This window comes from Alligator sinensis, unplaced genomic scaffold (genome assembly GCF_000455745.1).
Source record: "Alligator sinensis unplaced genomic scaffold, ASM45574v1 scaffold487_1, whole genome shotgun sequence".
Taxonomy (NCBI): Eukaryota; Metazoa; Chordata; order Crocodylia; family Alligatoridae; genus Alligator; species Alligator sinensis.
Window position 1 is genome coordinate 184,769 of NW_005842301.1, and position 12,793 is coordinate 197,561.

At 45.2% G+C, this 12,793-nt stretch overlaps 1 protein-coding gene across 1 annotated transcript in view; it reads left to right on the plus strand.

Annotated features, from left to right (window-relative positions):
* RHOA (ras homolog family member A) overlaps positions 1-12,086 on the plus strand; it is an 84,182-nt gene extending 72,096 nt beyond the window's left edge. Inside the window, exon 5 of the mRNA XM_006028255.3 lies at positions 11,087-12,086. Coding sequence (XP_006028317.1) covers positions 11,087-11,260 — 174 coding nt within the window. The 3' untranslated portion in view covers positions 11,261-12,086. The remainder of the gene's footprint in view (positions 1-11,086) is intronic.
* The last annotated feature ends 707 nt before the right edge of the window (positions 12,087-12,793 follow it).

The window sequence follows — 12,793 nt, forward strand, 5'->3', positions numbered from 1 at the left end:
CGCTCTTCCTTCTCTTCATCAGGTGGATGCCATCTCTTTCCAGCAATCCTTCTTCTTGGAAGAACATCCCATGGTCGAAGAAGCCAAATCTCTGCTGATTACACCACCTGCACAGCCAGGTGTTGATCTGCAGGATGCACCTGCACCTGCTCCTGCCCAGGCCCTTTCCCTTGACTGAAAGCATCAACAAGAACACAGCCTGAGCCCCAGACCCCCTCATCCTTGGACCCAGAGCCCTGTAGTCACTCTTGATAAGCTCAGGGTCTCCCCTGACAGTATCATTGGTACCCACATGGATGAGCAGCATGGGGTAGTAGTCAGAGGGCCAGATGATGAGCCTTGGTAGTCCCTCCATGACATCTCAGATCCAGGCTCCAGGCAAGCAGCAGAGCTCCTGAGACCATAGGTCAGGTTGGCAGATGGCTCCCTCTGTCCCTCCCACAAAAGGGTGTCTCCAACCACCACCACCCATCACTTCCTCTTGGTGGCAGTAGTCTTGATCCTTCCCACCTTGGTGGGGCCTGGCCTGTCTTCCTCCATCAATGGAACATGCTTCTCCCTCTCTGCTGCCAGGGCTGCATATCTGTTCTCCAGTTGAACTGCAGATGGAGATGAAGATCTCTGCTTGCTGCCAGAAGTCACAGGCCTCCAGCTTCCACCCTCTTGGGTATCCATGTCCTCTCTCTTCTTTAGAACTGTGTTTGGCATTTCTTCCTCCACAGTCCCAGAGGTCTCTTCCACCACTAAATCGATGAACACTTCATGGCAGAGGATGATTCGGAGCCTTGCCGCCACCTCATGTAGTTCTCTTGCTTGTTCCCTGAGAGAGACCACCAGGAGGCACCACTCACACCACAGGCTCTCCCCGACCTGGCCATCACTGGAAGGAACCTGCAAGCCACAGTCCCCACAGCACCAAACCTGGACCTGGGTGGAAGCCTTGATGGTGAGCGGTCCTGCCTGGACAGAAGCCTCATAGGTGCAAGCAGAGGCAGTGGCAGTGGCTCTGGCATTGCGATGTCCTCCAGGCATTTTCCAGGGTCTCTTAATCTGCCTTCTCTTTGTTACTGCTCTTCTTCCAAGCAGACATTCCCTAGTGAACTGGCCTGGAACTGGCCTGTTTATTTCTTGTTGGCCCCAAAGGGTTCCCTTTTTTTCTGCTTCCATATGCCAGGCTGAAAGACTTGCCCCTCCAAAAAGGTGGGGAGGGCCCACGAACCAGCCTAGGAACTGGCCTGAGAACTGCTTGCAAACTGCTTACCTTGTTTGCAGCTCCTGGTCACTGGTTCCCTGGTTACTGGCTTTATGATGATGAGGCATATGGCCCAAAACCTGGGGAATTGGAAGTCTTCTTCTGGGTAGGGGTTTGTTGGTGCTGTTGAGGGTGTCCTTTGAATGGGGTGTACTTCTGTGGGGCTCCTACTGGTAGCCATGGCCCTGGTTGGGTCTTATGGGGCTGCTGTTGAAACTGCAGCCCAGACACTTGATATTGAAATTTGGGGAGGGTAACTGTCTCCATGGTGCATGATAGGGAGTGGGGGTTGGACAGGATAAGCCTGTCCCTAGTGAGGCACTGGTGCAGGCTGAGAGGGGGTGGGCACTCCTGGCCATGGTCCTTGCTGACACAGTGTACTGTGGTACTGTTGGTCTGAGACTGATGGAGAGGGTACAGCTGAAGATGTTGTGGGGAGGAGAAGGGGGAAGCAGCATGGAGAATTCGCATAATGCTCTCTCTCTACCTGCTGAGTTTCCACATCAAATGGGAAGATTGCCAAACACACCAGCATCCTTGCTGAACCCAGTATTACCAGCATTGAGTCAGTGATCCTCAAACACCAAATTTTCTGGATGGATATTGTGTGCAGATGCATGACTCAATTCCCCAAATAAGTGCCTAACTCCCATTTTAGTAACAGCTTGAGATTTCACAGTGGCCAGAGGTAACACTGCAAGGACACATTGAAGGCATACCTCAAGAAAATGGATGTCGACATCAAGAGTTGGGAGGAGCTAGCTGCCAACCAACTGTAATGGTGCCGCATCCTTAATGAAGTGGTAACTTTACCCATTTTGAGGTAAAGTGTCTTGCCCTTGAAGCAGAGAAGAGAGACTGGAGGAAGGAAAAGGAGAGAACTCCCTGAAGCCTACTCTCACCTGTGGAAAGACCTGCAACTTCTGTAGACAGATCTGTGGCTCTGGGATTGTACTCTAAGTCACTTCAAGGCCCATCAATGAGCTGTGGTAGAGATGATCCTCAAATCAAGGGATTCCAAAAATGATGACCTTCCACATGCGGCTATAAGAGTGTGTGTTTTTTACCTGGAGGCTGTCCATCAGCATCTCTGCTGTCCATGCCCACTGCCTCCCCAGTGGCCTCAGCATTTGTCCTGGTCTGGGATGGTGTGCAACTGTTTGGGAGATGTCTCGCCTCAGCAGGTCAGTGCGTTGGTCTTGGTGGAATTCCATCTTGACCCTCCACTCAGCAGCAACAGCTCTCCCTTCTGATGATGCCAGTAGGTCTGCCAGATCTCCTTGCTCCATCTTCTCGTCCTCTGCCAGTTGACTCTGGATTGCAGACTCAGTCAGTGGCCTCGGGATTTCCATGTTTACTGATGCAGGAGCTCCACGTGGAGCAGGTTGTGTACCTTGTGTTAAACTTGCAATGCTAATATAGTGACTTGCACCAGGGATTCCCCATATTGTCTTCCCTAATTAAATGAATGCTTTGTTCTATGTTGCTGTGTTTTGATATATATGAGTCTGTGGTAAAGATGGGAGTTATTCAGGTCAGACTAACCTGTCTATATATGCTCTTCTGTTGCTGGAAGAAAAGCTTCCTCCTGGATAGGGCAAGCCTGCTTTGGTGGCTCCTAGCTGGGGTAGGGGGGAGGCATTCCTTTCAATGGGAGGTGCAGGCTGACAAACTATCTACAACTGAGGTTTCAGCATATGTCATTGCATGGTTGGCAAGCAATTAAGAATGTCATTGACTCTTTCCTTGCCTCAGGACTGCATCAGAACTGCCGCAAACACGTTGTGGGACTAACAGGTTCCCAGTGTCTCTCCTATCACAGTTGCTAACTGGTCACAACTGCAACAAAGCAGTCTTTACTGAAGTTCTGTGACTGCACATTCCCCAAGCCAGCAAGCTAACCCAGCACCAGCATCACCTATCAATTCAGCGTACCCAACCCCATGCCACCAGATCCTTGCCACTGCAACAGGAACCATAGAAGCATGTTTGCTGCTGCATCAGTAAGGAATGTTGACTTGACCTGCAGCCAGAATACCATTTCTGGGACATTTGAAACTTTTGCTTAGCAAGAAGTCTCTGCAAGGACTCCCCTCACACCTTTTTGCTGTGTGAAAAATGCACACCCTTCCTATTTTCTGATCCCAGCAATACAGGATTGTGAAGATGGATTTCATAGATTCATAAATGTTAGGGTCAGAAGGGACCTCAGTAGGCCATTGAGTCCGACCCTCTGCCCTGGACAGGAGAGAGCACTCGAGTCAGACAACCCCAGCTAGGTGCTTGTCCAGTCTCCTCTTGAAGACCCCCGAGGTAGGGGAGAGCTCCATTGGAAGCCCATTCCAGATTCTGGCAACTCTTACTGTGGTGAAGTTATTTTTAATGTCCAACCTAAATCTGTTCCCAGTCAATGTGTGACTGTTGTTCCTAGTTATTCCAGTGGGTGCCCTAGTAAATAGAGCATCTCCTATTCCTTGCTGCCATCCCCTGATGAATTTATAGGCAGCCAGATTTAGAGGGGGTTGACATTAGTAGCATTTCCTGTGTTCTGTGTGTGTATGCAGTGTGCTATATGAAATTTGACTGTAGCTGTTGTGTCTCCATAAAGTTTTTTCCTCCTTTTCCTGGTTGTGGTGATCTGTTGCTGTTGGGAATTAGGTATAGAGAGGAATACAGTCTGCTGGTGAATATAGTTCCTCTGTGTGTGCATGCACTCGCACACTCTTCCACCCTCTGCTCACTTGGGCAGTATTTCTCTTTCTGTGCGGTATAGGGAACTGGTTTTGGAAAGGCATGTACGATTCCCAGGAGGACATAGGTAGTCACTTTGTGACATTCTGTGCTGAGATTGGTATGGAAGGGGGTGATGGCAGGATTCCCACAACCATCCCAGCCAGGTGAGAGGCATCCTTTCAAACAATAGCAGTAAGACTACTGTGCCAGGAAGGAAGAGGAGAGTGTGGTGGGGGTTGGCGACTACATTCTGTGGGAGACGAGTACCAGTTTATTGCCCAGGTTTGGTGTCCCAGGAGGTGTGCTGCTTGTCTGGAGCCCATAATCAGAATGTTACAAAGATTGTCAGAGCTCTTCCATCCCTCGGGCAACTACCCTTTCCTGCTTATCCATATAGACACAATTGATACTGCCAAAAATGACACTGAGCAAATCAGAGGAAACTATGAAGCTTTTGGCTAAAGGATTAAGGAGCTTGAAGCACAAATGGTGTTCTCATCAAGCCTTGCAGTGGAAGGCAAGAGAACAGGCAGAGATGGTCATGTAATGGCAGTAAACACATGCCTAAGTGGTGTTGACGTGAAGGTTTTGAAATGTTTGCCAATGTACAGCTTTTTGTGGAGGAAGACTGCCATAAAGATTCATAGATTTCCTAGACATTAGGGCTGGAAGGGACATTGAAAGATCATCAAGTCCAGCTGCCTGCCCCAGGGGCAGGAAGTCAGCAGGGGTCATAGGATCCCAGCAAGATAAATATCCAAATTTCTCTTGAAGGTGTTGAAAGCAAGTGCTTGAACCACCACTGGCGGCAGTCTATTCCAGACGTTGGGGGCTCGGACTATAAAGAAATTCTTCCTTATGTCCAGCCTGAAACGGTCATGGAGGAGTTTGTGACCATTTGTTCCTGGTGAGCACCCCTGATAAACTTATATGCGGCCACCAGATCACCCCTGAGCCTGCGCTTTTCCGGGCTGAAGAGTCCCATAGCTCTCAGCCTCTCATTATAAGGTCTGTTTTCCTGACCTCTGATCATGTGCGTGGCTCTTCTCTGGGCTCTCTCAAGCTTTTCCACATCCTTTTTGAATTGTGGGGCCCAAAACTGGATGCAGTACTCCAGCTGCTGCCTCACCAAGGCCGAGTACAATGGGAGAATGACATCCTGGGATTTACTTGAGAAGCATCTATGGATGCAAGCCAGTGTTTTGCTTGCTTTACTAGCTGCAGCATCACATTGAAGGCTCATGTTCATCTTGTGGTCAGTCATGACCCCCAAGTCCTCCTCGTCTGTAGTGCTAGGCAGCATAGCACTGCTGAGCCTATAAGCATGCTGCGGGTTTTTCTTCCCAAGGTGGAGAACCTTGCTTTTTTTCGGTGTTAAACACCATCGGGTTCTCGTCTGCCCATTTCCTGAGCCTGTCGAGGTCAGCCTGGATCGCCCTTCTATCCTCAGGTGTGGACGCTTTACCACCACCCCCCCCCCCCCCCCGAGTTTGGTGTCGTTGGCAAACTTAGCCAGTTCCATCTGACCAGAAGTAGAAAAGATCATCTTGGCATCATCTGGTCCAGCCTAGTAAGGAAAGCTTTAAACTAGGTTCTATGGGGGATGGTGCGGCAACAGAACAAGAAATAAAGAAGCGAGAGGGCTTTGTAGTTTCCTCTGACTTGCTCTGTGTTGTTTATTTGCTCGATGTCATTCCTGGCAGTATCAATTGTGTCTATATGGAAGAAGCCAGTCAATTCTGGGATAAGGCCAGAGAGCCCCATGACAGCTTTAAGGGATGCCAGAGGGAAAAGAGTAGGTCAAAATGCAAAAAACTTCTAATATATGTATACGAATGTGAAAAATCTGGGAAAACAAATAAGATGAGCTGGAAGTCATAGCCTGGAAAAGAACTATGAACTGATTGGTATCGCAGAGACTTGGTGGAACAACTATATTCTGTTTCAGAAGGACACAGTTAGGAGAAAAGGTGGTGGCATTGCCTTACATGAAAAATACACTTCTATCCTGGTTCAGGAAGCAGAGGGTAAATCAGAGTATATTCAGCTGAAGATAAGAAATGAAATGTGCAGTACTGATATAATGGTGGAGATGTTTTATAGACCTGGAAGTCAGGAAGAAGAGGTGGATGAGGTACTTTTTCAAGGTGACAAAATTATTCAACAGTTATGAGATCGTACTGATGAGGGGCTTCAATTTTCTGGATATCTGCTGAAAGAATAATACAACCAAACATAAAATGTCAAGCAAGTTCTTAACTTTTGTGGAAGACAACTTTCTATTCTAGAAAGTTGAGGATACAAGGGATCTTGTCTCAGATTTTGTCTTGATCTATAGGGAAGAATTAGTGGAGAATGTGAAGGTGATGGGCAACTTAAGAGAAAGTGATCATGATATGAGAGAATTCAAGACCTTGAAGGATAAAGGGATCCAGGAGAGCTGGACGTTTCTAAAAGTTACCGTATTGGAATTCCAACAAGATGCTATTCTGGCATCATGGAAGAATAAGAAAAATGTCAGGTGACCAATATGGCTGCACAAAGAGTTTCTAGGATACCTCAAAAGGAAAAGGAAAGCATACAAGCAATGGAAAGATGGGCTGGTAACCAAAGAAGCATACCAGGAAATAGCAAGAACTTGCAGGGAAGAAGTCAGGCACACAGAGGAAAAAATTAACTTTACTTGGCAAAAGAAGTTAAAGAGAACAAGAAGAGGCTCTGGAAATTTTGGCCCAAAAAGAAACACCAGTAAGCTATGGATCCACTGGTAAGCAGTCAGGGTGAACTCAACAGAAGATGCAAAGGAGGCAGAGGTGCTGAAAAGCTACTTTGACTCAGTGTTCACAGAAAAAATAAGCTCCAGCCAGACAACAAATAAGGATTATTTGGATAAGGAAGGGGAGAAGTTGAGGGTTGTGATAGTGAAAGAGATGGTCAATGATCTTTTACTGCGCTTGAATGAATTTAAGTCAGGACCTGGTGAACTTTGTCCCAGGGCACCAAAGCAACTGGTCAAAGAGATTTTGGGCCCTTGACATTAATATTTACCAAGTCATGGGAGACAGGCAAGGTACCAGAGGACTAGAAAAGAGCCCACATAGTGCTATTCTTTAAAAAAGGAGGACTTTTGGAATTATGTACTGGTTAGCCTGCCCTCAGTTCCTGGGAAGTTATTGCAATGTATATAAGTAGGGACTGGTTTAAATTGTGATTTTGCATTTTTCATAAAAATCACAAAATTAATTGAATTAATCACAAAATCACCACCAACAAGATGGCTGGTGCAGGCTGGAAAAGCATTCCCCAGCCAGCAGCAAAAGCCTAGCATCCCAGGGGAGGGGGGAAGGGATTGCAAACATGATAATGGGAGGAGAGAATTTGGGAATGAGTAGGGGAGGGGCTGTTTGCTCCTCTGGGCAGGAAAACTTGTTGCTACTGCTGTTCCTGCCTCTTCTGGTAAGGATGGGGGATGGAGCTGTGGGCTTTTCAGTAGTGATTAGAGGCCTTGGGAGCAACGTCTCTGCTGTTGCAATTAAACTTGGCCCTAAACCTCAGTCATTCGGTTGGTCGGGGCGGGGGGTTGTTTGGGAGTAGGGCACCATGATCTGGGCACAAAAATGGTGGCCCTCACCACAATCTGGCCATGATATTAGTGAACTGGGCCTGCAATTTAAAGCAAGCCCTAATCATAAGGCTGTCCATTTGAAAGGATCTAGAGGATAAAAGTTTGATCACAAGCAGCTAGCACAGATTTACTAAGAACAAAACAGGCCAAACTTGATCTCTGTAACAATATACAGTAAAAGCTCTGTTATCTGGCATCCATGGGGAATGGGGTGTGCCAGTTAATCAAATACGCTGGTTTTCTGAGAGTTATAATCATCTCCAGCCTGGTGGGTTGGAGGTGTCTTTGCCTGTTCGGGCTGCCGCTCCGACTGCTGCGTCCGGTGCACCAGGGCTTTTACTCCCTGGCATCAGTGACAGAGAGAGGGGCTCCGTGCAGGCTGCTTTGCCCCAGGCCGTGGTCCACAAGAAAGAAGTGGGACTCGGCTCGCAGCAGCGAAACAAGAGGTGCCATGGTGAGACAGATGCTGATTAATAGAGCATTCTGGATGGTAAAGTGCCAGATAACACATTTTTTACTGTATCGAATTAGGTGGATGAAAGGAATGCAGTGGATATAGTGCTGTGGGGCTCATCCTACAGACATTAATTGCAGTTAATGGTACCACTCTTCCATCATCACATTTCCAGACCTGTGGGGAGACCCACAGGCTGGATGGCATGGCCCCATATGCCAGATCATGCTGGCACAACGTTTGTCAACCTGTGGTACACGTACCCCTGGGGGTACGCAAGACACAGGCAGGGGGTATGCAGGTACCCCAACACACTCTCTCTCTCCCTCTCTCCCCCCCCCCTCCTCCCCCCTCTCTCTCTCTCTCTCTCTCTCTCTCTCTCTCTCTCTCTTTCTCTCCCTCCCTCTTTTCCTCTCTCTCTTGCCCTCTTTTCCTCTCAAAACTATGGCAAAAAATTTGATGTGCCACGCATTAAAATCCCTCAGTAATAATTTGGCGTTCAGCCCTCCTAGTTTTGGGCAACATCACTTCCAGCCCAGGTATATACTTGAGTTGTGCACTAAAAGGTGGCAGCCCTATCCACACCAGATCAGACATCTGTCATATCTCTGCCCTTCTTCCAACATATAGCACGCATTAGTCTGTAAATATAAAATCCCCTGGAAAATTGAGTTTTGGGGTACTCATTAAATTTTTAAGAAGTCCGGTGGTACTTGCTACTTAAAAGGTAGAGAAACACTGTGCTGGCTAGTGTGCTGGATCATACCTGTAGACTGACCTTGTACACAGGATCCAGCCTGCAGACCAGCTCCCATGCCTGCAGGGACAGATAGGTTGACCACCACTGGTACAGTGTATTTGGACTTCAGTAAGCCTTTTGACAAAGTCCTATATGACTTTCTTATAAACAAGTTTGAGAAATGTATGCCTGATAAAATGTGTATAAGGTGTACAGACAGCTGGTTCAGTAATTGCAAGCAAAGGGTAATTACAAATGGATTTATGTTAGAATAGCAGGAGGTTTTGAGTGGAGTTCCAGAGGCTTCTCCCCTGGGCCTAACGCTATTCAACAGGTTAGTGATTTGGATGCTGGACTAGAGAACTTCTCGAGAAAATTATTGAACAGGAAATGATACTAGGGAAGATTGTGAACATGCTAGAAGACAGGAGCATAATTCAGAAGGATCTTGATAGATTAGAAGCTGAGCTAAAGCCAACAGGATGAAGTTCAGTACTGAAAAATGCAAGGTGCTGAACCTTGGGAAGAATCATCAAAAACACTGTCAGGCAGGAACAAGGTCAGAGCAAGGCTGGAGGCAGGGCAAGAGGGTCCAAGGCAGAAGCGAGAGCAGAGCGAGGCAGGGGTTCAAGACAGGAGATCCAAGACAGGAGCAGGACTATTGGAGTCTGGCAAGGAGGGGTCCATAGCAGAAATATTAGGAGTATTGTTGTAGGGACGAAGCCCCACAGGAAGTGGAAGGGTTTTGTAGCCCTCCCATCCAGACTTTGTGAATTCCATTGTTCTTCCTAGGTCACCTGCTCTACTGTTAGGTACCTGGTGGAAGGTGCCAGGCTCAGCATGGCTAGTCTCCTAATAGCTCTGCAGCCTGGTCCTCTTGACTGCAGGTGCCATGAGTTGGGGTTTGAATCCTAGAAACATGATGGCAGTTTTCAAATATCTAATGGGCTCCCATAAAGAAGGGGGAGAACACTTTTTTTCATTGCTGCAGAGAGTAAAATATGGACCAATGGCTGGAAGCTGCAGCCAAGTAGGTTTAGATTGAATATTAGGAAAAACATCACTGTTAGGATTATGAGGCAGTGGAAGAGACTGCCTAGGGAAGTTGTGGACTTTCCACCACTGGAGGTGTTCAAGAAGAGGTTGGACAGTCACTGATCGGGGAATGATTTAGGTGTAGCTATGCCTATATTCTACTGTGGGTAGAACAAAACAGGTTTTTAATAATATATTTGCATGGTTAAAATCAGATACTAATTTGGTAAATATAGAAATTAAAGCCAAAGATTGCTCTGTTGTACCTGAATGTTTTTCTTTTGCTGCCTCTTTTATAAAGGGACCTTGTTAGAGGCTCTAAGTGATCATTTTAAAAGCCCTCTTAGGCAGGGGTGTGCAACCTATGGCCTGCAGAGTCATTTGAACCAGCCAGCAGATGTGGGGCTTTGGCAATATTCAGAGGCAGGGAAGCTTTGGAGGCTGGTGCTTTTTTCACGCTGGCACAGAGATGCAGCAGCTAGGTCCTGGTTCCTACCCATCCACATTTGATCCAAATAGGGTCATTCTAGCCTGCAGCCTAAAAAGGCTGCCAACCACTGCTCTTCCAGGTTCCTGATGCATTCTTTTAAAAAATCATATTTATCTTTCATCTCATAACTGCTAACTTATAGATAGCCTAGTGCCACAATTTGGGGGGCTATTTCCATGAAATTAGTTTAGTAGTATGGAAAAACCAATGCCACAAAAATATATGCAGTAAAATAGAAATCTGGATAATGGTAACCAAACATCCAATATTTGGATAATAATTGTCCACAAAAACTGTATCATTGGACTTTCTTTTTACATGTTAAGACTGATTTTTGTTTACTCATTAACAAAGCAGATTTTATTTAAGATAATTCCTGTAACACCCTGTCTGAAAAAAGGGTCATTGCCTGGCAGGAGAATACACTGTCTAACATGTAAACTTGATTCTCTTATGAAATGATGTTTACTTTAAACAAAGTAACAAGTCTTTTTTTTTTTTTTTTTTTTTACTGTTAGTAATCTTTTTTGTAACTGTTAATGGTTATTGTTACTACCAGAGTGAAGGAAAACTTGTTTTTATATTATCATGAATTAATCCATATTTTTAATCCCCTAAAAAACCTCACCTTAGAATCTAAATGGGATACTAACATAAATTAGTTTTAATTTATAGAAAAGCTACATCATGATGAAATGAATGATCTTTTTAGATTCAATTTTGGACTTATGATTTTCCTTTGATTTTGTGTTGTACAGGAGCCTGTAAAACCTGAAGAAGGCAGAGACATGGCAAACCGCATTAGTGCATTTGGATATATGGAATGCTCTGCAAAGACCAAAGATGGTGTGAGGGAGGTTTTTGAAATGGCCACTAGAGCTGCTTTGCAAGCCCGGCGTGGCAAGAAAAAATCTGGGTGCCTTCTCTTGTAAAGCATGGCCAGAAGATGGCCAAGGCAGCCCCCTGCACTTGAGTAATTTTGAAGTGCTGTTTATTAATCTTAGTGTAAGATTACTGGCCTTTTTCATTTACCTTTAATTTACTTTTAAAAAATCAAGTCATCTTGCTACCAGTATTTAGAAGCCAACCATAATTTTTATAACAGTCTACATCAAATTTATCTGTGTACAAAAGGTTAACTTTAACATTCCTTTAACAAACCTTCGCTGCACTCACACAATATGCCAGGCGCTAATTGAAGGCAATTTTCAAACTTGTTTCTTTCTAGAAAGAGAAAAAAGATGGTAATAGAGAATTGAAATGTAACTACTTTATAACTAACATCCTCTTCTAATTGAGTACAACAGCTGTATAGCTGCATGTGGAATTCAGACAAACTTCAGTGCTGTCACATTTAGGAAAGTTGGATTTTCATCTAAGGTATAAAACAATAGGTATAATAATGGGTCTAAGGTATAAAACAATAGTTTGAAAATGTGATCACCCTGAAAAGTCCCATCCAGCTATTGAAAAGCAACAGTTCTGTGGTTTCATGTTAGTTACCTTTTAGTTGCTGTGTAATTAGTGCCACTTAAATGTATGTTACCAAAAATAAATCTATTTACCCAGGCCTAGATGTAGTATTTTTTGTATAATTGGACTTCCTAATGCTGCTACTTGTAATCTCTGTGTAATGTGTTATGGTTTTTTTTTAAGAAACCGTATTTGAAAATAAAGTTTGATGGAAAGCAGCTGATCTTTCTCCCCCACCTAAACTCATTTGTTTGTGACTGACCCATTTGTATGGTTTAAATTATAATTTGCACACCCAGGAAGACATTATTCCATGAACTTCCAGCACCTGCCTAAGGAGCCAAGGAAAGGCAGTCTGTTCATATTCAAGGCAACTGAACATTTCAGAAGCTTCAAGACAACTAACTGCTTGACCCAGCTTCAAGGCAAAAATGCAATGTTTTGTCATTTGTTTGTTTGGTTACTACCTAGCATCCAAACTCCCAACCTGTGAACTTCTTGATGTTCTGCAGGCAACTGAACTCTTCTGTATTTTCCATTTTCCAATAACTAGTAGAATAAAGGCAGTTTTCTAAGCTCCCTGTATCCTGGTGTCTGTATTCGTCTCACTGTAGGCTTTTTGGGATGCACCTGCCCTAAGGCCTCAAGATTTGTCAGGCTGAGACCAAAATCCTAAGTTTGAAATATACCAACGGTTGCAAGCACTTTCATACTTTTTTCCAGATTGCAGCTGTGGAATTCCAGTATATTCTCCCTGCTCTCCAGTGCCAGTAAGTGAACCTGAAAGTGACTGTTGCACTGCAGACATTTGGCTGATACTCTGGTTGAAATAAACTCTGCATGTGAGCAGAAGGTAGGGTTTAATAGTAGGGATGCACCAATAGAGATTTTGGGGGCTGATACTGATAGCCAGTTTTTTAAGGAGGTATACTGGTCAATACTAATCCAATTTCCGATACAGCTGCATGCAACTGGTAAGTCTATTGCAGTGA